Here is a 25,938-nt window from a genome sequence, read left to right on the forward strand (position 1 = left end):
CCGGCAGGCAGTTCCGGCGACGAAACTGCCTGCCAGATTCCTCTGCCGCAAGTGTGAAAGTAGCCTAAGGGCTGTTTCACACTAGCGGATGCCGTGCGTGACATCCGCTGCGTGAATGACAGCCAAGACCCGATGCGGACAGCAGAAGCACGGAGCAGTAACATGACTGATAATGGTCCGTGCCACTCTATGATCTCTTTACTACAAAATCTCAGTGAGATAAAGTTGTCACTGTGATTTCGTAGTAAAGAGGTTACAGAGGCACGGAGCATTATCAGTCATGTTACTGCTCCGTGTCTCTGCTGTCCGCATCGGGTCTTGGCTGTCATTCACGGAGCGGATGTTACGTACAGCATCCGCTCGTGTGAAACAGCCCTAAGAGTTTTACTTTAGCTATTCATTTATTCCTCCTGCATTTTCTCTTTGTATAATACATGTTTATGTGATTGGGTCGTTCCTGCAGCACTAGATAGTGTGTGCCCTCCAATATCTCTTTTTTTACATTTATTCTTGCGTGTGTCTTTGGCATGAGCACCAGTTCTATTGTTCTGGGAAAGTTGAGCCACTGTTCACACCTACTTTCTAAAAATTACATTTAATAGCAAAAATATCCTGTCTTTCAATAAGGTGGGGAAAAAAACCTGCACCAAAATCCATATGAGAGAACACACCCATAGTCAGGGATTCTTCTATTATACTGCTGTCCATGCAGTGGTTTAGTGGTGTTCTGTTACAGGAGTGTGAAGAGAACGCTGTGGTTTATACAGCCCTCGGCCATTCAGCTATGATTTAGGTCAGTGCAACATTATTCTTTTATCAATGCTACCATCTGACCATCAGTACAACGTTTTAGATCTAATCTCGCCAGGAGTCTGGCTTTATAAAAGCTTCTACTAATGTAGCCAAGTATGTGCATGCAGGTTGCAGCCTCCAGTATGTAACATATACTTTCAGAATTCAGCAATTTATCATATTCATTTTCAGATTAAAATAAATAATAATTTGATATTTAGACTGTATTACAGACAAATCAGTCAGGCTACCTGCACACGATACGTATTACGCAGATTAGACAAGTGTCATGTACACTTAGATTTTTTTTTTACTCTGTGCAGAAATTGACCTGACGTGCGGATCTTGAAATCTGTCAACTGTTTGTGCGATTTCTGGTACGGATTCTTTTCAATAGACGGGGGAAATATAAGGCAAAAATCGCATGAAATCCACATATAACGCATGCAGATTTTGGTGCAGAAATGTATGGAAATTTGTGTGGAATTTCTGCAGGTCCACGCGCACCTACGTGCAGTTAGCCTAAAGGTTCTGCTACCAATCTGAGGAGATTAAAGGTAATGCAGGTCTTATCATCTCACTAAAAAGTAGATTATAGGAAGTGAGTAAGGACACGCTGAAAGCAAAGTATTAATACTAAAACTTAGCGCCTAAATTACCGGCTCATCGACGATACCGTCCTTAAAAGGAAAAAAAGTTATAGTTAACGTTGAAGCTCATCTAACATAACATCATAATCTGAAGGCAGAATGAATTCCCTTCCTCAGACGCTCAGTTGTAATGTAATGATATGAATGCGTCTACAGGGCATTTTATGGGCTCTCCCAGTGCCCTTTAAAAACACACTGGTAGATTAAATGGCTTTAGAATAAATTGGCCCTGGTGTCTGTTTGCGTGTCTGTGGTAAATAGATTAGGAAAATTAGAAAGTAATTAAATTGAGGTCTCCAGTGCGGCCGACGTTCCTGATGGTGATCCGCTGTACGTGGCTGGAAAGTCTGTTAGCGCAGCAGCTCATGAAATTACAGAGGACCTACAGTGCCTTGCAAAAGTATTCACCCCCCTTGACTTTTTTCGTGTTTTGGTGCCTCACAACCTGGAATTAACATGGATTGAGGATTGGCATCATTTAATTTACAGAGCATGCCCACAACTTTCAAGATTTATTTTATTTTATTATGAAGCAAACAACAAATAGGACAAAATAACAGAAAAAGTCAATGTGTATAACTATTCACCCCCCCAAAGTCAATGATGATGGCCGAAAAGTTTAATTTTGGTCTCATCAGACCAGAGCACCTTCCTCCATACATTTTGGGAGTCTACCACATGTCTTGCCGCAAACTCACAACGTGCCTTATTGTTTTTAGCTGAAAGTAATGGCTTTCTTCTGGCCACTCTGCCATAAAGCCCAACTCTATGGAGCGTACGGCTTATTGTCGTCCTATGTACAGATACTCCAGTCTCTGCTGTAGAACTCTGCAGCTCCTCCAGGGTCACCTTAGGTCTATCTGATTAATGCCCTCCTTGCCCGGTCCGTGAGTTTGGTGGGCGGCCGTCTCTTGGCAGGTTTGCTGTTGTGCCATGTCATTTCCATTTGGTTATGATAGATTTGATCGTGCTCCTGGGGATCATCAAAGATTTGGATGTTTTTTTATAACCTAACCCTGACTTGTACTTCTCAACAACATTGTCCCTTACTACATTGTCCCTTACTTGTGGAGAGTTCCTTGGTCTTCATGGCAGCGTTTGGTTAGTGATGCCTCTTGCTTAGGTGTTGCAGCCTCGGGGGGCCTTTCAAAAAAGGTGTGTATATGTAATGATAGATCATGTGTCAGATTGCACACAGGTGGACATCATTTCACTAATTATGTGACTTCTGAAGGTAATTCGTTGCACCAGAGCTTTTTATGGGCTTCCTAACAAAGGGGGTGAATACATGCGCACATGCTAATTTTCTGTTTTCTATTTCTAAACAATAGTTTAATTTATATATTTTTCTCATTTCACTTCACCAACTTAGACTATTGTGTTCTGATCCATCACATACAATTCAGATTAACAAAACATTGAACTTAAGGCTGTAATGTAACAAAATACGAAAAAAGTCAAGGCAGGTGAATACTGTTGCAAGGCACTGTATCAGCTCTCCTGACGTGAGTTTTTTTGGAAGACAGGTACATATTTACCAAGACTTGTCTCATTGGTTTCTGAGTGACCGGGAAAAAAGTCAATACAGACAGGAAGAATAAGCCTGGTCAGGAGTGGAGTAAAAATAAAAGATTGTTTGTGCGCCTAATTCAGGAAAAAAAGGCGCATCTACATAAATATGGTAGGTCGGCAAAAGTTTTAAAGCTTTTGAATTAGGGTCCATTCACACGTCCGCAAAGTGGGTCCGCATCCGTTCCGCAATTTTGATGAACGGGTGCGGACCCAATCATTTTCAATAGGGCCGCAAAGCATCACACGGTGTGCTGTCCGCATCCGCACTTCCGTTCCGCAGCCCCGCAAAAAAATAGAACATGTCCTATTCTTATCTGCAGACACGGACAAGAAAAGGCATTTCCATTATAGTGCCAGCCATGTGCGGTCCGCAAAATGTGGAAAGCCATCATGCAACGTGGAGCCATAGTGGTTAGGTGTAATACACCTTCTTACTGATGACCAATCAAGATTTTTGCACGTGCACTTTATTAATATATACCAGCAGTTCACCATCGGTCCTCTTGGTTTTTAATATGTATTGTGACCTGTGTTAAATGTCTGTGTGATTTGTGCCAATCATGTGTTTGTGATTTTCTAATAAAATTATGCTATTTTTGGATTACCTTGGTACTATTAGTGTTTTTTGTATTGTATTGACCCACTCCTTTTTGGTCTGTTTTCATCATATAGTAAATGTGCCCCAGTGAGTCCAAGACAGCCAAGCCATGGTCAGGCCGGGATATGCAGCCGTCACAGGAACCATTTTTCCTGACTGCACACACACATTGGACACAGACTATATTATAACTCTGTGTTCTGCCATTCCTGTTATTCCTCCTAGAAATAAACAATTGGGTGTTTCCGGCTAGGGGCAGGCCCCTACATAGCTGAAAGAGGAATAGCACAGAGCAAAGTTTTGGAAAAAAAAGATGCTCCAGATTTGTTATTTTACAAAAAATACAGTATTTACTAAAAATACACATGTCAGGAAAGGTGACTGATACTTATTAATCTTTTTATTCTAAAACTAATGCTGGGTAATTCATGAATAAACCAAAAACCATCTGCAGCAAGTCTATGGAGCTGCAGTCTACACTGTCTGAGTAATGCATCCACAGGCTTCCTCATTGGAAAACAGCAACTGCGCCCATAAGGGTATGTTCACACATCCATGCGCAAACCCTGATCCCAAATATAGAACAGACTTTTCAGTCGTAGAAATTTCTACAACAGCACGTGGGAATATACTATAAAGCCTAGGCACAACGATCCCAGCTCAGAAACCGGGACTGCACAGAAAGCTCCTAAAAGGCTGTGGACACATTTGGTGGCAATTTTTCATCATTGCATTTTACTCATTTTGGGCTAAAAATCATTATTTCAATTGGTCTTTAAATTGTCAATAGTTTTTCCTCTACAGCTTTCACTTTCACTACATCTACAGACTACACACTGAATCCATCAGGGAGCTGCTCTGATGGACTCAAACAGTCAGACCAGCTCTCTGGTGAGAAGAGGGAAGCAATAGTCTGCAGATGTACTGAAAGTGAACTCTCTAGAGGAAAAAAAAAAAGAAACTGTTGAAATTTTTTAATAAAGACCAATTGAAACAATGATTTTTAGCTCAAAATGAGTAAAATGCAATAATAATAATTGCTCCCAACGGCGTCAATAGCCTGTAATGATAAACAAGCATGGCTTCATTGTAAACATCACATAGTATTTAATACTCCTCACCTGAGTAAGATCAGGCATGTCACCTTTATCAATGCCAACCTGCTGTAACACAAAGGAAACATATCAGTGCCACATACTGAGAAACTTAGGAGGTTTACAAAGCAACATAAAAAGAACACAATTTGGGAAATGCAGAACTGTGCAGCGATGTCCAGGCGCTTTATCAGCAAGCAGCATGTGTAGTACATTTCTACATCAGACTACTGGGGATTAGAGGAATTCTTTTATACAGCTTACCTCTGCGACTTTCATAAACTCTGAAACTCTTGTCATTCTGGTCAGGAACCGCTTGTAAATCTCTAGAGCATCCTTGCATTGGCCTTTCTTCATTTCAAAGAATTTCTCTGATACGCGAGAAAAAAAGAAAAAAAAACAAGGGAAATTATATGTAATATAGTTTTCTTAGAGTAGAACTATAAGGCTCCATTCACACATCTGCAATTCTGTTCCACATTTTGCCCAATCATTTCTATGGGGCCACACAATGTGCTCTCCGGATCCGGCAATGCAGATCCGCACTTCCGGGTCCGCAATTCCGTTACTGAAAAAAATAGAACATGTCCTATTCTTGTCCGCAATTGCGGACAAGATGAGGCATTTTCTATTATAGTGCCGGCGATGTGCGGTCCGCAAAATGCGGAACACACATTGCCGGTGGCTTAGGGTCCGGATGTGTGAATGGACCCTAAGCCACACACTTTTGCTTTGAGGTGTCCCTATGCTGGAAATTTTGGATAGCCAAAAAGGGCAATTTAGACAATTTACTGCTGACCACAGGCGCCTTTCCAGGACACGAAGTAGCTAGACAGATGCAGAACAATGGCAGATATCTGTTGCTATGTTATATTTTCCTGTCATTGTCGAGGGAAGGAACAGAGAAGTGAACAGCAGATCTGCTTATCATTTGTAAAAGCTCTTGTTTTATCATTTAGAACAGTGTTTCCCAACCAGTGTGCCTCCAGCTGTTGCAAAACTACAACTCCCAGCATGCCCGCACAGCCAAAGGCTGTCCAGGCATGCTGGGAGTTGTAGTTTTGCAACAGCTGGAGGCACACTGGTTGGGAAACACCGATTTAGAAACAACCTCCACAGGTTAAAGTCTTTCAGAAAATGGCCACCTGAAATCCATAACGTATGGCCAGCTTTATACAGCAAGGTTCAGATAAGTGAAGGACTTTTGGATGATATTTTGAGTAAAGCATATGTAAAGAAAAGGCCATAAAAGGTATACTATTCATAGAGAACACAACCATACAAAACCAACAGGGAACATCAGGGACAACTGGGAACGGTCTACCTTCATTTTCATGACATCATGTGGGGATGTCAAGTGTCCACTATGGGCCAAATACCTGCTAAACCAGAGATGCTCAACCTGCAGCCCTCCAGCTGTTGCAAAACTACAACTCCCAGCATGCTGTAATAGTTGTAGACTGTCCAGGCATGTTGGGAGTTGCAAAAGAAATGGAAACCTAAACGGACCCTCAAATAGGTCAAACCTGTCATGGATCCTGTAAAAATGGAACCCATGCTGTCGGTGTGAAGGCCTTACTACTGTGCATTAGAGAATTACTACTTTTACATTTATAACGCTAAGGCTACTTTTACACTGGCGTTTCAGCTTTCCATTTGTGTGATCCGTTCGGGCTCTCACAATCGGTCCAAAACAGATCATTTTTGCCCTAATGCATTCTGAATGGAAAAGGATCCGCTCGGTATGCATCAGTTTGCCTCCGATCAGTCTCCATTCCGCTCTGGAGGCGGACACCAAAACACTGTCTGCAGCGTTTTGCTGTCCGCTTGACGAAACTGAGCCAAACGGCACAATAGAAAATGGATCTGTCTCCCATTGACTTTCAATGGTGTTCATGACAAATCCGTCATGGCTATAGAAGACATAATACAACCGATCTGTTCATGACGGATGCATGCGGTTGTATCATTGCAACGGATCAGTTTTTGCAGATCCATGACTGATGCGCCCAAAACGAAAGTAGCCTAACCTAGCAGTGCAAATATGACACATACTCACCCAATAAATTAATTATTCCATCATTGTAGCATGCAAACAACTTGATAAGATCTTTAAAAAGAAGCATAAAAGCAGCATTTATAACCCCATTGGTCAATTCATTAGGGTGAACCTGAGGACAAAAAAAAAACAATCATAAGATTCAGAAAGCAGCCTGCAGAGGTAGTGATAATCTATTAAAACAAATGTCATGTTCAAGAAGACCATGTGCAGTTAAAGGGATTGTCCAGTTTCAGGAAAAAAATAAATAAAATCTAAATAAAATCAACCCATGCCATCTGCCTACAATAAAGAATAGATTGTTACCTGATAAATCCAGCACCGCTGCTCCAGTTCTCCGGGCCGGGCTCTTTCTACCCAGCTGCAGGAAAGTCACCTCGACAACACCTGACCACTGCAGCCAATCTCTGCCTCTTTGGTGCAGTTCTGAGGGCAGTGATTGTCTGCGGCAGTCACGTGTTGTAGACGTAACATCACTACTGCAAGCTGATAAACAGACCCTGGCCAAGAGCGGTGGCATGTGATGTGTCAGGCAGGCAATTTTTTATTTCAGGCGGTTCGGATCGTATGCGGTTTCCAGTTTCCTCCTGAAACCACACAACCCCTTTAAATCCACCTACCCTATGTGGTCATGTGCCAAACATGCTAGCATCACCACTGAAACCTGTGATTGTGGTCACGTGGATGACCCAGGAACAGACAGAAACCACTGAAGCATTGGCCCTGGTATGGAGCGGTATTTAATAGGCGAGTAACAGTTGCTTTTTTTTATTCTAATTTCTTAAACTCCAAGACTTTAAGATCTAAATCCTATAAGTTACTGCCCCACTTAAAAGCCCCAAAAAAGGTTCCTGTGTAGATGCACAAGCTATATGGCTGTCAGAATCCCAACTGAAAGAGCAAAAGGCTCATTCATATATTCAAAAAATACAGTCTTCAACAGCCCAAACCCTTTACCACACTGAACAAATTGTGGCTAGCTTTACAGAGTATTACACCCAATTATACTATCTAAACCTAACGTCATCTCCCCATGAGCGACAAACAAGAGTTACCAATACAAAGCAATGGATCTCCTCCCATGATCTACCCAAGCTAATGGAAAGAGAATCGCAGGCAATATCCCGCCCGTTCACAATGACAGAATTGAGAAAAGCCCTTAAGGACTCTTCCCTCCATAAAACCCCAGGTCCAGATGGAATGTCTATGAAGTACTATGACTCTTCAAAACATCCTACTACCTAAACTCCTTCAAGTTTGTAATTCAATCTGGGAGGGGAAACCTTTACATCCACATATGCTAGCAGCCCAAATAACCATTATTCCCAAGGAGGGAAAAGATCCTTCCTTGTGTGCCAGTTGCTCAACACTGATCTGAAACTGTTGGCAAAAATGCTGGCCTCACGTTTACAACCCCTCTTACCTCAATTGATTCACATGGAAACAGGTGGGCTTTGTGGGAGGGCGAGAAGGAAGAATGAACATAAGCCGCTTGATTAACATAATTCAACATGCACATTCCACATCTACTCCACTAGTCCTTCTTGGCACGGGTGCCGAGAAGGCTTTTGATAGAGTGGACCCTGAAAATTTTTGGCATCTCAGAAAGTTTTATAGATGCGGTAATGGCCATTTATATAAATCCCAGTGCAAGTCTTAGTCAATAATACACTATCCCCAGCTTTTAAAATTGGCAATGGTACCAGGCAGGGCTGTCCCCTCTCCCCAGTTCTCTTTATCCTATTCATAGAACCGCTGTTACAAGCTGTACGGCAAGACCAAAAGATACAAGGCATAACCATTAAAGGAACCACCCACTCACACGCTGCATTTACTGGCGACCTCCTTCTCATTATCACCAATCCTATTGAGGCTTTTCCTGCAGTCCATGAGTTGCTAGAACGCTTTGGAACACTCTCCAACTTTAAGGTAATCCTATCCAAGTCACAGGTATTAAATATAACGCTCAACTCACAAACACAGAATAACCTGGAGTGGAGTACACCTTTTACTTGGTCAACACGCAGTATTCCCCTCCTAGGTGTGAACATCACCTCTCGTCCTTTAGCTTTATACTCAGAAAATTACAAAACTATACCACGTATAGTTAACAAACTCATTGCATCTTGGGACTTATCTTTTACCTCCTGGTTTGGACGTAGGACACTTATTAAAACGATAGTACTCCCGGGGGGCGGAGTCAGCGCTTGTTCCGGATGGACGTGTAGAGCGCGGCTCTCCTGCCTGCATATCCCTCACAGCACCTTATTTTAAGCCTGCCAAAGCCAGAAATGGTTAAAATCAGGGGCCAAAAGCCCACTGACCAGCCAGGAGGCAATCGCTCGCAAAATCAAGCGGGAGAAATCGAGAGGTTTATGAAGAAAGCAGCCGCTGCGGCTGGAAGCCGTGAATCTAAGATGGCGCCCGGCACCCCACGCTCCGGTCATAAACAATCAGCCGCCTGCGGTGGTGACCAGGTAGGAGACGACTCTGGTGAAGCGGAATGCCTTCCAATCTCTAGGGCCTTTCTGAAGGAGGCGCTAGCAGAAGCCCTGGGCCCCATAAGTGTGGACATTTCTTCTATTAAGGAAGACGTCAGGCACATAGGTAGGAGAGTGGAGGCCCTAGAAGAAACGCAGGCCTCAATTCTCCAGCACCATGGGGAAGTGTCATCTAGCTTGTCGCTAGCACAGAGCCACTTGAACGCCCTATATACAGCCATGGAGGACCAAGAAAACCGAAGCAGGCGTAACAACCTGCGTTTCAGGGGGATACCTGAGACTGTTACGACAATAGATATTCCTGAAATGATTACCCAGATATGCCTCAAAATTCTGGGCCCTGACTCGGCACATGAGGTCCTGCTTGAACGGGCGCACAGAGCCCTTAGACCAAAGCCAAGGGAAAACGAGCCGCCCAGAGATATTATATGCAGATTTTTACACTTTCCGGTGAAGGAAGCCATTCTAGCCGGCGCGAGGAACTCTAACTCCATAGAATGGGAGAACAACAACATCTCCATTTACCAGGACTTGTCGCAATCAACCCTCAGAAAGCGCAAAGCTCTGAAACCCCTTACAGATTGGCTGAGACAGAAAAGAATTATCTATAGATGGACATTTCCTTTTGGCTTATCCTTCCTCCATGACGGTCGTCGCATCCATGTATCCTCATTTGCAGATCTGGACAAGGCTTACGATCTTCTCCAGCTACCTCCATTGCCTATTGTTAACTGGGACATGGTACAGAGTCTGGACTCTCTTCCGGAACTACCCAAGACCATCCCCTGGGAGCCCCAACGCACCCCAAGACCACAAAGGAGCAGCAGAAGAAGAGGTTCCCTCTCCACCCCGAGACGTCTCTCTATGGTGGATGGCTAACTAACCCCTTTTTCTTTCCTCCTCTCTTTCTCCCTTTTTTGCAATCTAGGAGACCAAGGCAAGCATCAACTGGGACTTTAAGTAGCTGAGTCTTTTATCTTATTTTATTATTTTATTTTATTTCAATTTTGATTTCTTGACTACATGCAATACGCTTGGTGTGGAGCTGGGCCTGCTCTATTTTCGGGCCCTGCTCTCCACTGAGTGGTAGACGTAGAGACAGTGGGGATTTCTCCTTTGAGTTCTCCCATCTGTCTGTATGCCAGGCTAGTCATGCTATAATTTATTTTAATCAGTTTTTTCTGCACTAATGATTTTCAGTCTACACGAGTTCACCTGCATGGAGAAGATTGAATGTGCTGTCTTACCCGCATATTTTCCGTTTCTCCTCCCCTCTTTAAAGACTCTAGACTGCCTTCCTCTTGGACGCTTGCCTGTAGTTACAATCTGAGAGTTGTAGCAACTTCAAAAAAGGTTCTCCAGCCTCCCCCCGTTATTGATACCTAATACTGCATAGGCTTATTCAGTTTTGGTCTTCCTATTATTTTAGAGGGATAGTGCTTCTGGGTTTATTGCCCTTCCCCCCCCCTGTACTCGTTTTGTTACCTCTGAACAGGCAGAGTATGGTCACACCTTTTCCTGTCTGGAGGATACTCATCCTCCCACTGTTTTTATTCAAGTTTTTTGGTTTTAGTTCTATTTGTTCTCACCCTGACAGGTACTTAAGACACATTTCTACATCCTTTTTAGTATGGGAACAGAGACACCCATCGGGAGGGAGGGATTGTGGAGAGGAGGGTCTTTGGAGGTGGATGCTTTGCGGGTCCTCTCGTGGCTGTACTCCCCGCCTCACGATATATCTGATTGGTCATTTACTCAAGTGTATGCCACCTGTAGCTTACAGTCGACACACCCCAATGTACAAGTATGGCGGATTTTAAACTAGCCTCCTATAATGTAAAGGGGCTGAGATCCCCCTCAAAGAGGTGCCAGATCCTATCCCTCCTACACAAGGAAAAATGCTCAGTGATATTTCTCCAAGAGACACATTTTAAGCATAATAACTATCCTAACCTTTCTTTTTCTAGATTCCCCAGCTGGTATCATTGTGGGGCTGGGGGTGCAGCTTCGAGGGGAGTCAGCATAGGTTTCCGCAGAGGCCTTCCATTTCAATACAAGTCCCACATCCAGGACCCAGAAGGTCGATATTTAATCCTTAAAGGTCTGGTAGGACAGTCTATGTTCACATTTGTAAATATTTACGCCCCCAACACTGACCAATTTGATTGGCTTAAAAACACTTTTTCCTTAGTAGAGCAGCATAGAGAGGGATTCCTGCTGGTTGCCGGCGATTTTAACATTGCTTTTAACCCTTTATTAGACACATCTTCTAAGAAATCCCCTATCTCCGCAAAAACTCTCAGGCAGCTACATACTACGCTGCATAAACTGGGAATTATAGATGTATGGCGTTGCCATAACCCAGACTCAATAGATTACTCCTTCTACTCGTCCCCAAATAACTCCTATAGCAGGATTGATTACATCCTAGTCCCACAGGAGAAACTGCAATATTGTACTATGCCCAAGATAGGAGACATCACGCTATCGGACCACTCCCCAATTTTCTGTACTATATCCCCGGATATAAGAAGTGCTAGACAACCTAATTGGAGGTTCAATGAATCCCTCTTGAGTAACGCGAAGCATACTGCCCAAATCTCCTCCTACCTAGAAGAATACTTTCTTATTAATAGCACCCCTGAGGTAGCCCCTCAAGTTGTCTGGGACGCTCATAAAGCGTACATACGGGGTAGATTGATCGGCCTTTGCTCCTTCTTAAAGAAAGAGTCTGAGAAGAAACTTAATACCCTGCTTTTACAAATCCATCAGGTAGAAAAGGCTCACAAGCGAAGTTTGATAGCACAGAAACTTGTAGAACTCTCTTCTCTTAGATCTCAGCTGAAAAACCTTCTGAATGAGCGTTCGGCCAAATTTTTTCTGTCCGCTCAACAGAAGATTTATGCTCATGGAAATAAGGCTTCAAAATATGTTATGAGCCGTATCAAGCAGAGGAGAGACTCCCGTTACGTTCAGTCCATTAAATCTCCCCAGGGTGCTCAATTGTTTAAAGCTGAAGAAATAGCTGAACAATTTAGACTTTTCTACAAATCTCTATATAACCTCCCACCCTCTAATCTCCCTAACCCCTCCATGAGCAGAGAGAATAATGTTAACTTGTTTCTGGAGACCCTTGACCTCCCAACGTTAACTCCGGCACAACAAAACTCCCTGACTAAACCATTCACTATCCCAGAACTCATCACTGCAATTAAAGCTACCCCTAGGGGCAAATGCCCTGGTCCCGATGGACTTCCCATAACTTATTATTCCTCCTTCCAAAATATTCTACTACCCCACTTGCTTCATATATGTAACCTCTCCTTGGCCAATAAACCGCTCTCCCCTGATATGACCAAAGCAGTCATTACGATAATCCCCAAAGAAGGTAAGGACCCCTCGAGCTGCTCCAATTACCGCCCTATCTCCTTACTTAACGTGGACCTTAAACTCTTAGCTAAAATGCTGGCCACTAGGCTCCAAAGCCTACTCCCGGACCTTATTCGGCCTGATCAGGTGGGATTTGTTAAGGGTAGGGAAGGCAAAGATAACACCACTAAAATTTTAGACGCCCTGTTCTACGCTTCACATAAATCCTGCCCCCTGGTCTTGCTGGGCACGGACGCCGAGAAAGCATTTGATAGAGTGGACTGGACTTATATCAGATTGGTCCTGGCTAAATTCCAAATTCCTGTGCAATACATTGACTCTATATTCTCTATGTACACTTGCTCCTCGGCGTCCGTGTCGACAAACGGACTGCTTTCCTCCCCTTTCCCCATTAGAAACGGAACGAGGCAGGGGTGCCCCCTCTCTCCACTCATCTTCGTCCTTGTAATGGAATCCCTCCTCCAAGCCCTTAGACAAGACGGTGAAATTCAGGGCCTTAGAGTAGAGAAGCAAGAGTTTAAATTGGCGGCTTTCGCCGACGACCTGTTGATCATCACCACTAACCCGCAGAGATCCATGCCCAGGATTCTCTCGATACTTGACCTCTTTGGCTCTCTCTCCAACTTTAAGGTCAACCCTTCTAAATCCCAGATCTTACATATAGGCCTATCCCCCACCAGTATTGCCTCCCTCCAAATTAACTCCCCTTTCAATTGGCAAACCCAACAACTAACTTACCTAGGGATTAAACTGTCCTCTCATTTGCCTGACCTCTTTCAATTGAACTATAAACCCCTCCTAGCTTCAATGATAGCTCAAATGGAATCCTTGGACTCTCCCTATCTCTCATGGTTTGGGAGGAAGAATATTTTTATGTCATTGATTATGCCAAAGCTTACATATATGATGCAAGTCCTCCCAATCGCTATCCCTGATTCGTATTTCGCTTCTTTAAACAAGCATATCCGTAAATTTATTTGGCAAGGCAAAAGCCCTCGTATATCCTTCGATACCCTAACTAAACCCAGAACTAGAGGAGGTATTGGCCTCCCAGATCCTAAATCTTATATGCAAGCTATACAGCTTTCCAGAGCAATTGACTGGATTAGGGAACCCGCACATAAATCCTGGCTCCAGTTAGAGACTGCTCTTCTCCCCTCCTCTCCCAGGGCCCTGTTGCTGGCTGACAGACTACCCTCGTCCCAGGCCTCGATACCTAACCCTATTGTTCGCAGCACTTTAAGGGTCTGGGGTGGTCTCTCGTCCATCAGCGGAGCCCCAATACCTCTCAGCTCGCTTATGCTCATAAAGGACATAGTTAATTTGGCCCCCAAAGAATTGAGGGAAAGCTGCCCGTTGCTCATTAGGTCTTCATTGATCCCCATTACTCAATTCTTGGATGTAGAAGGATGTATTGTTCCTGACTTGGAGATTTGCAAACTTTTAGGGACGCAGATTCATAACCCCACCCTATTACACTTCCTTAAGACTGAATTACTTAGCGGGGCAAAAAACTTCCATGTGTTGGAAGAAACAAAATGGTTGGTGGACATGCTAAGCAATAAGCGATATCCTCCTAAATCTATCTCTACAATCTATAAGCACCTGAAATCCCCTACCTCCTTTGTTAAACCGGCAATAGTAGGCAAGTGGGAAAAAGATCTACAAAGATCACTGACTCCTCAGGAAACTTCAAAAATTTTAATCCTACCACACAAATTATCTAGATGCATACGTGTCCAGGAAAACGGCTACAAGATTCTTATGCAATGGTATAAAACTCCTGATAAGACTTGTAGGTATAGTACTTCAGCCTCTGATCTGTGTTGGAGATGCCACAATATTAAAGGGACTTTCTTGCATGTTTGGTGGACATGCGAGAAGATCAATCCATGGTGGCACACTATCATCAAATTATGCAACCAGATATGTGAGACGTCTCTTCCTTGCTCCCCTGAATTGGTACTGCTATTGCTAGGGATGGAAAACCTAGACAGACATAGTAAATCCCTCTTTACCCTCCTTTTAGCAGCGGCTAGACTACTTTTACCCACTCACTGGTTATCCTCTGAAATTCCCACTATTGAACACTGGACGAATAAGGTTGACCAGATATATAGATTGGAGGAGATCTCACATTGGGAGTCACATTCTAGACCTCTCTTCCTGAAAACTTGGACGCCCTGGAAGCGTTACAGGAACTTCCCCTAGGTGTACATTATTTGAGGATTTGGGTTTTTCGCGTCTCTCTCTACTACATCCCATCAGACAACAAATTTCTATCGCTATTCACCGCTTCCTCCCCCTTCCTTCTCTTTCCCCCCCATCTACGAACCTATGATATAGAAGTGTGTACTTTATTTTTATGCCTTTGTGACAGTCCTGGCTCTGCTGCCAGGCTTATACTTTTTGCTGATACCTGTCAAGTTTTTGGCTTAACCGCCTTCTGTTTTCTTGTTTTTAGTGGTGACCCCTTACATTAGGTGTCCTTCGCTTGTGATTCTGTCACTAATAATGTTGTATGCCTTGCTTAATGTGCATTGTACTTTGCCTTGAAAAAATTGAAAACAATAAAAATTTTCAATGGAAAAAACGATAGTACTCCCAAAAGGTATTGTATATTTTACAGGCTTTGCCAATCTTCCTACCTAGAACCTTTTTTCTTCAATTAAGAAAAGTCCTGACGCGCTGTCTGTGGAGCAGAATACCAGATGTGCTTAGCTACTACAGGTCTATACAGGGTCTTAGAATGGCTACGTAACCCTCCGGGGAGGTTAGATGTAGTATTAGAACAAGACCTGACAAAAATTCCACTACGCTCCTTAGTCCTAGCCAAAAGGTATCGACCCGATATTCTGAAACAAATAGCAAATCCACTGACGCGAAACCCCCTTAAAGTTTAAAATTAGTGTATGGCAGGAAAACTACTGACAGGCCCAATCTCCCCTGTATTGCAAGTTAGGGACGTTATGTGGGACTCTACGCCAGAATTAAGAACAATAAACGAGAGAACAAGTGCGAACTCGACTCCAGTTTGGGATCTTATATTAGGATCTCACGGTGGTGATGAGGCTGTTCTTGATAACCTCCAAATGGGGGGTCTAACCCATTTCCAAAGGTCCCATCTCTTGCAGTCATTCGCCGGGGTTCAGATACCTAGTAATAGTACCCCCACGAACTTCGAACAAATGATTATGGGAATTAGAGAGCCCAGTAAAAAAAAAAAAATCCAAGATATGCTCTTTGCTTCAAGTTATTCGCCTTCAACAACAGCTATTAGCAGTAGCAAGGGTGCGGATTGCTTCTAATTGGAAATCGACCGTGGTACCAGCTATCTCACAATGGCTGTCTCAGTGCGATCAAGTGTATCGCTTAGAGCAGATTGCACACAGGGAGACTGGAAAAAATACTGAAATCTTCACGGATTGACTATGGTTTTCCTTGCGATCAGAGCTTCTTCCCTCACTCAAGGTGCATTACAGTCTCAACTCGTGCTGATGTCCATCATTGCTTACATATGCAATTCTATGTCATCTCTCTTGTATTCTCCTTTTAACTTAAAAATTAACATTGTTACATGTTTATGTGTATGTCAGCATATTATGTACCTATGTGCATGCGCACTTCTCTGTACCTTGCTTTCCTATGGTACTGACATTTGTACAACCTTATAATAAAATATTTTAAAAACTACCGTATATGGCTGTCAGAAATGCACGCTGGGTCTGAACAGAAGCTAATTGCCTCGATCGGCTGCATCACACAATTAATCACTCCGTAACAGACTCCCCGCTAACAGCAGAACCTGCCATGCATCAATTATGAATTCCTTTTACATTCAAAAACCACCATTTCTCCTAACAGAAAAAAAAAGAGTCATTATCCAACAAGCATCAGGATTCCTCTAACGCAGGTATGCTCAACCTGCGGCCCTAGCAAAACTACAACTCCCAGCATGCCCGAACAGTCTACAGCTATCAGCCTACAGCATGGCATTACGGGAGTTGTAGTTTTACAACAGCTGGAGGGCCGCAGGTTGAGCATGCCTGCTCTAACATAGCGCTGGATAAATACATACTCAAGTCTTTATCTCCTGTGGGCCAGAGCGAGACGGCGCATCTCTGGCCCTCCGGGAGCAACAAACTCAAAGCTGGTGTAGACTTGAGCTATAACTTATGCCAGTTTCTGGGCCATGGAGACTTCACCCATAAGCTCTGACCTGTTCTTGCCACTTTACAAAAGTTATGAGAAGCTTATAAAGTCAAAATTTTGGCATTGCGTGTGCTATAATTTGCTTCTTTTAACGCCACAAAAGTGGGGCTGTCAGAGATTTTAAAGGGGCTGCCCAGGCTTCTTCTATTGATGAGCTATCCTCAGCTGTTGGAAGGGACAGCGCGCAGTGTGCGCGTGCCGTCTCCAGTCTTTCTTTCTGCTGCTGTCCCATAGACATACAGCAGTGAGCAGGAAGAGAGAAGGCAGACGGCACGTGCACACTGCACACGCCGGCTGTCAGGGAATTAAAACGCAACTGATCTGTCATCAATAAAGGGGTTATCTGCCTTTTTTTTGCCTTATCCTTTGGATAGGTCATCAGCATCTGATCAGCGGGGATCTGACAGCCGGGACCCCCGCTGATCAGCTGTTTGGCAACTGCCAGCACCGCTCCCTTCTCAAATAAGAACTGAACATATAATGGACAGGTAACTTGACAAATACTTAGCCAGTGTTTCTTTTCTCTGTTTGTATACATTACTGCTTGTTAGAATCTCTGCAGTGCACGGTTTTACTTTCCGTGTAATGCCTGCCTCCTCCCCTAGCTCCGAGGGACAGGCGTGTAACACATTACATCGCTTATTTGGAACCGTATAGTCCTTACGCCATTCATGGCATTAGTGCTATCAAGCAATTCCACCAGAAGCTGAATCCACCAAATTCCCTCAGTCCTCTGAATCATTTACTGTGCAGTCAGTAAAACTGTATACCGGTACTTAATATTAACAATGTTTTTTGCTCTCATTGCTCTGCAGGGCTACAAGTATGAAACCTGCGTTAGTTTAGCCAGCATTCTTCATAGTCATAGGATTACCTATAATCTTCATTAAGACTATTTTAATTGTAATTTAAAGGCATATTAACCAGCATACAGTTAGGAATACAGATAATGAGCTTAAGGACACATGCACACAAACATATTTTGTTTCCATGTCCATTCCGTTTATTTTTGCGGATAGGATGCGGACCCATTAATTTCATGGGGTCAGCAAAAAATACGGACAGCACACAGTGTGCAGTCCGCATCAGTACGTCCGTTCTGTAGCCTCGCAAAAATACTGTGACCAGGGATCAGCAGCCTCCAACACGCCAGCTGTTCAGAAACTACAACTCCCAGAATTCTTACTTCTGTAGGAGTTAGAAGAGCAGCAGAGCATGTTTGCATGCTGAGAATTGTAGTTTCACAGCAGCTGGCGTGCTGAAGGTTGCTGACCCCTGGTCCAGAAAGATTGTTCAGCAAGTAGTAATATGCAAGTATCTTGGTGATAGCAGGCCTGCAGCACCTACTATGCAATATAAAAAATATCCCTTTGCTCCAAACATCAGATCTAAGCATCTTTCACATTTCAGCTCTTAGCCAGAGGGCCCATTTATAGGTATCGGAATCCTGGGGAGTGACCATTACCGCAGCAGTTAGCCATATAGCAAACTTACATCAAACTCCAGTAGAGCATCAATTTGTCCCTGTAGTATTGGCATGCCCTTGAGTAACTTTTCTGGAACCATTGTTCGCATCACTCCTTCAGCACTAAAAACATAAAAGGAAATTAAATATTTTATCAAATCAGATTAAGGGTCCATTCACACGTCCGTTTTGGTGTTCCGCATCAGTTCCGATTAAAAAACGGAACGTTATGCGAACCCATTTATTTTCAATGGAATCCGCAATAATCGGACAGCAGTCAAGGTGCTCTCCGATTCCGTTCCGTGGGTTCCGTTATTCGGATCCTGGAAAAAAATATACCCTGTCCTACTATTTGTCCGATTTTGCGTTCCGTCATGCCATTGTAGTCAATGGATCCGTCAAAAATGCGGAAGACATGCTAAAAGCATCCTCATGTCATCCAGATTTTCAGATCCGCAAAAAAAACAGGAACGTTTATCTGACGTGTGAATGGACCCTTAATACATTACTTTACAGTTTCCACTTCTTGCAAATGTTCATCAAGTGAAGGCCTTGCTGGTGCAGACACCTATCTATTCATTACTGGGCAGCAGATGGTGCAGCTGAAACCGTAAACTGCTGCCCAGAAATAATGAATGTCTATGGGAATGAATGATCGGTCTGCCCCATAAGGCAGTGGTGACTGCAGCACAAAAATGCAGCTCTCACCGAAACAAACAGTGCATTCCCAATAGTTGCCTGTGCAAAGAGGAATTTACACCCATCAGTAATCCCCAGTAAGTGGCCAAAAGTTGAAGGAGGTGGAGCAACACAAGCCACAAGTGGGCACGGACAACAGAAGGTAGCCGGGGCCAGCAATACTGCAGTACAGCACAATACACTCCCAGCAAAATTTGATGTATGGTAGTACACCACAGCTTTGCTGGGAGGATAAAATACTGCCCTATCATCATTCTGAGAACAGTTGAATTTAGGAAGGCATCTGCATGCCAGGTTCTCAGAGCATTATGTACCCGGCAGTAAGGATGGCACGGGTGGCCCCCTGTGCATCAGGAGTGGCCAGGTTTTGAGATCCTCTGCCGGATCTGAAAATCAGAAAGCCAAAACGCAGATGTGAAAGTAGCCTTAGGCCTCTTTCACACGGGCGTCAGTTTTGTTTGCCCGGATAAGAGGCGGGTGCGTTGCGGGAAAATGCACGATTTTTCCAAGCGAGTGCAAAACATTGTCATGCGTTTTGCACTCACGTGAGAAAAATTGCGCATGTTTGGTACCCAAACCCGAACTTCTTCACAGAAGTTCGGGCTTGTGATTGATGTTTTGTAGATTGTGTTATTTTCCCTTATAACATGGTTATAAGGGAAAATAATAGCATTCTGAATACAGAATGCATAGTAAAAGAGCGCTAGAAGGGTTAAAAAAAAAAAAAAAAAAAAAAAAAAAAAATTTTTTTTTTTAACTCACCTTAGTCCACTTGATCGCGAAGCCCGGCATCTCCTTGTGTCTCCTTTGTTGAATAGGACCTGTGGTGAGCATTAAATACAGGTAAAGGACCTTTGATGACGTCACTCCGGTCATCACATGGTACGTCACATGATCTTTTCCCATGGTGATTCACCATGGTAAAAGATCATGTGATGACCGGAGTGATGTCATCAAAGGTTCTTTACCTGTATTTAATGCTCACCACAGGTCCTATTCAACAAAAGAGACACAAGGAGATGCCGGGCTTCGCGATCAAGTGGACTAAGGGGAGTTAAATTATTTTTTATTTATTTTTTAACCCATCTAGCGCTCTTTTACTATGCATTCTGTATTCAGAATGCTATTATTTTCCCTTATAACCATGTTATAAGGGAAAATAATAATGATCGGGTCTCCATCCCGATCGTCTCCTAGCAACAGTGCATGAAAATCGCACCGCATCCGCACTTGCTTGCGGATGCTATGCGATTTTCACGCTTCCCATTCACTTCTATGGGGCCTGCGTCGCGTGAAAATCGGACAATATAGAGCATGCTGCGATTTTCACTCAACGCACAATTGATGCGTGAAAATCACTGCTCATATGCACAGCCCCATAGAAATGAATGGGTCCGGATTCAGTGCGGGTGCAATGCGTTCAACTCACGCATCGCATCCACACGGAATACTCGCCCGTGTGAAAGGGGCCTTAGAGATTTTGACAAAGAGGGTTTGCAAATAAAATTGAAAAATTATTACATTTCCAGTCAAAGAATATATATATTCAGTTAATTTCTAGAACAAATTACACCATTTGTCACCCAACATGACTTATTAGATGTAGGATGAATGGACATACCCTTTTTTTACCCTGGCAAAGTCAAACGCCATTTGTCTGTAGGAGAATGCTTTTTCATTGAGATATCTACTGTAGCGCCTAATAAATGTTGACATATCATAACCTAAAGGAGAAAAAGCAAAGAATGGATATTACGTTAAATAATATACAGCACAGTCCTCTGACATATAGACAAAGCTGTACATAAACCTTCTTTACTAGCGGTTGTCTTCACTTTTTCCAGACAGTGGGACAGGCTTCTTTAAGGTTACAGCCACACAGTCAGGTTTCTTGATGCAGCTTTGGAAGCTAAACCAGAAGTGGATTCAAAAGAGAAGATGCTCCTCTCCTTTTTTGATCCACCCTGATTTTGGCTTCCAAAGCTGCATGCCGAACCCTGACCATTTGGCTGTAGCCTAGAGACAGTGTTTGGTCAGTGATTTCCATCAGTGTTTGTAAGCCAAAACCAGTAGTGAAGCCTACACAGAGATACGGTATAATGAAAAGATCTGGACCTGTTCTGTGTTTCTGACACACACCGGGTTTTGGCTCACAATCACTGATGGAAATAACAGACCTGTGTGAATAAGGCCTAACACGGTGATCAGAAGGAAATCATTGCCAAGGAAGCCTTAACTCGATACTCAAACGATAGAGCATCCATGTAATGCATGGACAGGCAAGGTCCACCACAGTGGAGGCACTCTTGTAGAACGGTTTTACATTTAGGCTCATAGATTGGGTCCCTAGTGGAGCACCCCCTCCATAATGTTCATATGGCAAATGTTTAAAGCTAAGTTTATAGGTATGGCATATGTTTCACTATATCTTTAGTGCTAAAGGTGACCACACAAGAGAAAAATTGGCCAACTCCATCAATTTTGGCGAGACAGACCGAGAATATTGCCTTATGAATTTCAACTTGCCCAAAACTGCCAAGTGGTGCTGGCTTCCTTCTCTCTCCAGATTGAGAACATACAGATGAAACTCGAAAAATTTGAATATCATGCAAAAGTCCATTTATTTCAGTAATGCAACTTAAAATTTGAATACGGTGAAAAGGTTCAATATTCTAGGCTCAAAGTGTCACACTCCAGTCAGCTAATTAATTCATACCCCCTGAGCAAAGGGTACCTGAGATTGTGACTTTGGGGTTTTTATAAGCTGTAAGCCATAATCATCCACATTATAACAAAGGCTTGAAATATCTCACTTTGCATGTAATGAGTCTCATATGTTAGTTTCACCTTTTAAGTTGCATTACTGAAATAAATGAACTTTACGCGATATTCAAATTTTTCGGCCAAGCAGAGCATACATGTCTATGGGGGAGAGGGTCGACAGCTATTGAAGGCGCAGCTCTTTGTCTTAGAGGAATGACCATCGCCATAGAATTTAGCCAGTAAAATCTATATTTTCTTAGGCCTGTATCTGGTGCTGAGTGCACCCAGTGCTATAGATCTTTGCACCAAAGTCAATCTACACAATGTATGAGATAATGTTTGTCATGGGTAGAAAATGATATAGGCATCATAGCATGCCGAAAAAACAATAGATCTGTCTGCCCTATGAGAAGGCATCTCCATTGCCTGCACTATGCAGGGTAACCCAGCCATGTAAATGATGATGTAAGTATTTGGTCTATATTTCATGAGGCATACAGAGATGAATGCCAGTAATATTGAGTCTTTTAATGAATCTTTTATCTGATACTTAATGCTCAGAGACATCAATTAGTCCCTATAAAAATTCACCACCAGTCTGGAATCTAACCACAGGTCCTCTGTGCGGGTTCTTTATTGTTTCCTTTGGTTTTCAGGTTTCCAGACAGACAGGGATCAAAAATGGCATTACCATAAAAGTAAGAGCAGCCCCATGAATAAATAATGCCTAACATCCAATGTAGTACTGCACTACTCCATACATCCCCAATAAATTCATTTAACCAGGCCATGCGCAAAGCAGAAGACCCATCACACAAGACCGTTCAGATCTGCAAACCACAAAAGGTGCATTAAAAGGCTTCTTTTCCCATAAAACTATATATTAATCTACTTAGCTCCTTCTGCTCTATAACATGTTGCATGTTATAGACATTTTTTCAATTGGTCTTTAATATTTTCAGTCCCTTTGGCCTCATGCACACGACAGTTGTTGTGTCCGTTGTTCCGTTTTCCGTGATTTTCTGCGGACCCATTGACTTTCAATGGGTCCGTGGAAAACTCTGCTAATGCACCGTTTTTCATCCGAGTCCGTGATCCGTGTTTTCAGTCTGTGAGAAAAATATAACCTGTCCTATTTTTTTCACGGACAACGGTTCGCAGACCCATTCAAGTCAATGGGTCCGTGAAAAAACACGGAGGCACACAAGATTGTCGTCCGCGTCCGTTTTTTGCCTATCATTTGCATAGCAAACTTGACTTGCTACTTTCCTTCATGTCTGGAGATCCTCCAAAAATAAAGGAAGACACACGGAAACAAAAACGGACACGGAACAATGGAACCCCTTTTTGCGGACCGCAAATAAATACTGTTGTCTGCATGAGTCCTTTCTCTGTACAGCGTTGAGATTCTCTAGCAGGAAGCCGTTTACCCTATGTTCTGTCAGGGAACTCAGCCAACGATTCATGTGAAGCCTCTGATTTCTGACAGCTCATAAACACGCATACCTCAATTCTTATCAAACTGATATGCATATGACAAATAAGTGTTTATGACATGTCAGGAGTTTAGAGGATTATACATAGCCATCAGATGACGGCTTAAAGTGAAAGTAAGATGCTTACAGCTAGGTTAAAACTTAAAGGGAGTCTGTCAACTACTCTAAGCGTTTTAGACCACTCAGATCACGTTATAAAACGTTTGCCCGCGCTCCTCTCCTACTTCATCCTCCTCCTCTGGCTTGAAGATCTTGTGCAAGCTCCGTTCATGCGCACTGCTCCGCTATGAACAGAAGCACAGATTTTAACAATGAGCGGGCCCGCCACTCGCACAAGATCTCCATGCAAGAGGACTGCAAGGGAAGCGGTTATCTGGGCACATAGCTGAGGGGCCTGGGCTCTTGCGTCCGTAACTATTCGGTTCCTTTTTCCGATTTGTTTTATCCACCAGACACGCCCTTTAAAAGGGAATCCGTTCTTAAGACAAATTTCCTTTAACATACATCTGACTGACCTGCATTCCTCTGGGAGTGTAGTTCACGGACCCCCTGATGAAAACTTAAGCTACACTTTAGGGAAGCAATCATTGTTTACTTATGGGCATTTTATCCCCTAATGTGCAATTCTATTTTCTTATTCTCAAATTATGCAGCATACAGGTTCACATCAGTTTCTGACTTGGTATTGTGCAGTCAGTCCTGTTATACAGTCTTTTTTTTACATTTGTATGCCAGTTCTAGAAAAAGATAGAATATATCTGCAAAATCCAAACCACACACCCATTTAAGTCAATGGGTCCGGAAAAAAAATAAAAATTATATGCAGACGGCACAACAATTGCATCCATATTTTGCAGAACTGTAGTTTAATTTGCAGACCACAAAACGGACACAGTTAGGCCCTGCATTAGGCCCTATATTTAGCTGTGAGTTCCTTTAAATAGTAGTAGTGAACACCACGAGGGAATAGAAACCTTGACAAAGATGTCACTTATGAAGCATGCCAAGAGTTCAGGGCTAAAACCACAAAAACACAATCCAAGAGCATTCTTCTCAACTTGGATGCTAAAAGTAGCTACACCAGATCATTGTTAAAAATGCTCTTCATCTAGAAGTGACGGAAAACATTATGGGCGAGATATAACACTGTCTACCAGATCCTTTTTCCCTAGGAACAACCTGCTGTGAAGAAACCATAACACGTTACTAAACCAAATAGTTATATTTCCTGCTAAATGTATGAACGATCAAAATAGTATAACAAAAAAGCGGAGAGAAAAAAAAAAACTGTGTGAAAAGAACAAGCTGGTTAAAGTACAGGGTAAATATACAGTGAATCTGCGGGTCAAATCGATAGCAAAATCCACATGCGATACATGCAAGCTTGTTGCGGCGTCACAGCAGATTCATGTCAAGATCTAAAGAAACTTTCCAAGCATGTGAATGTGCCCAAAATACTTAACACACACACAAAAAAAAAGAAAGAAAAAAAAATAAAATATCTTCTTACCATGTGATCCACTTTTGTCCAAAAAGTTGCTAAGATTAAATAGTGTGTTTCGAGATGCCAAATACTGGATGAATCTCTAAAAAATAAATAAATAAAATTAAAAACATGTTGAAAGTAGTCTGTCAGCAGTTTTGACCAAGCTAAACTGCTGACGGGGGTTCAGGAGAGCAGGACAAACATACTTTTGGCAAAGTATTTATCATTATGAGCAGTCCGAATATGAACTTTTCTTCTGCCAGAGTCTGCTCAATGCAGATGTCATGTCAGGTAGGGGACAGGGCAGACCTGACCTACACCCACACCACTGTCCCTACCTACTTGGATGATCCTCCCTAAATGTCTAATGGCTAACTGGCCAACTGGGCGATGGTCCCTGACCTAAGTGCACAGGACCTCCTTAGGGGAAACAAAAGGAGAAGTCAGGCTGAGTCAAAACGAGAGAAAACCATAATCAATCAGTCAGTCAGAGATGAAGTCACTAACATAAAGAAGATCAGAAGTCCAGGAATCCACATGAAACACAAACTAAGGGCTCACGCACAGGACTGCATTTTGTTGTCCGCATCTAATCTACATTTTTTGCAAGTCTGATGCGGACCCATTCACTTCATTAGGGCTGCAAAAGATGCGGACTAAACACTGTGTGCTGTCCGCATCTGTATGTCCATTCCGGAGCAGCGCAAAAAAATAGAACATGTCCTGTTCTGGTCCATTTTACGGATAAGGATAGGACAGTTCTATGGAGGGTAGGACATTCTGTTCCACAAAATGTGGAAAGCATACAGCCGGTATCAGTGTTTAGCGGATCTGCAATTTGCGGACTGCAAAAACACCAATGGTCGTGTGCATGAGCCCTAAGTGAGCAAGGCAAGAAGACCTTACATAACCCGCTTTCAGGAAACACATGGCGCCAGTGCCAATACTGATTGGCCTGCTGTCCCCACTCGCTGATGGGTCAAACAGCCCCACTGTAAGCAGGACTGTGGTAATAGCAAGGCTGGACTCGTTGAGGGAGCGCGGCCAGCTAAGTACAGCAAGCAGCAGAGAATTCCTAGTGAAGCTCCACCTTTAATGTCCTCACACAAGCAGAATCTAGCAGAATAAAACTTCATATTCACACTGTCCATGGTGAGCAAA

General features: G+C 43.1%; 1 protein-coding gene across 12 annotated transcripts in view; it reads right to left on the bottom strand.

Moving 5' to 3' along the window:
* The window catches only part of SNAP91 (synaptosome associated protein 91), a 162,860-nt gene that overhangs the window by 53,508 nt on the left and 83,414 nt on the right, over positions 1–25,938 (bottom strand). For 7 of the 12 annotated variants that reach the window (XM_044289042.1, XM_044289037.1, XM_044289045.1 and 4 more), the window contains exons 4-10: positions 24,802–24,877; positions 20,654–20,756; positions 18,363–18,456; positions 6,766–6,877; positions 4,971–5,077; positions 4,734–4,775; positions 1,452–1,472 (exon numbers count right to left, since the gene is read on the bottom strand). In XM_044289042.1, coding sequence (XP_044144977.1) covers positions 1,452–1,472; positions 4,734–4,775; positions 4,971–5,077; positions 6,766–6,877; positions 18,363–18,456; positions 20,654–20,756; positions 24,802–24,877 — 555 coding nt within the window. The remainder of the gene's footprint in view (positions 1–1,451; positions 1,473–4,733; positions 4,776–4,970; positions 5,078–6,765; positions 6,878–18,362; positions 18,457–20,653; positions 20,757–24,801; positions 24,878–25,938) is intronic. The other 5 variants (XM_044289040.1, XM_044289038.1, XM_044289046.1 and 2 more) reach the window with 3 other exon arrangements.

The sequence above is a fragment of the Bufo gargarizans genome, chromosome 4, assembly GCF_014858855.1.
Source record: "Bufo gargarizans isolate SCDJY-AF-19 chromosome 4, ASM1485885v1, whole genome shotgun sequence".
Lineage (NCBI taxonomy): Eukaryota > Metazoa > Chordata > Amphibia > Anura > Bufonidae > Bufo > Bufo gargarizans.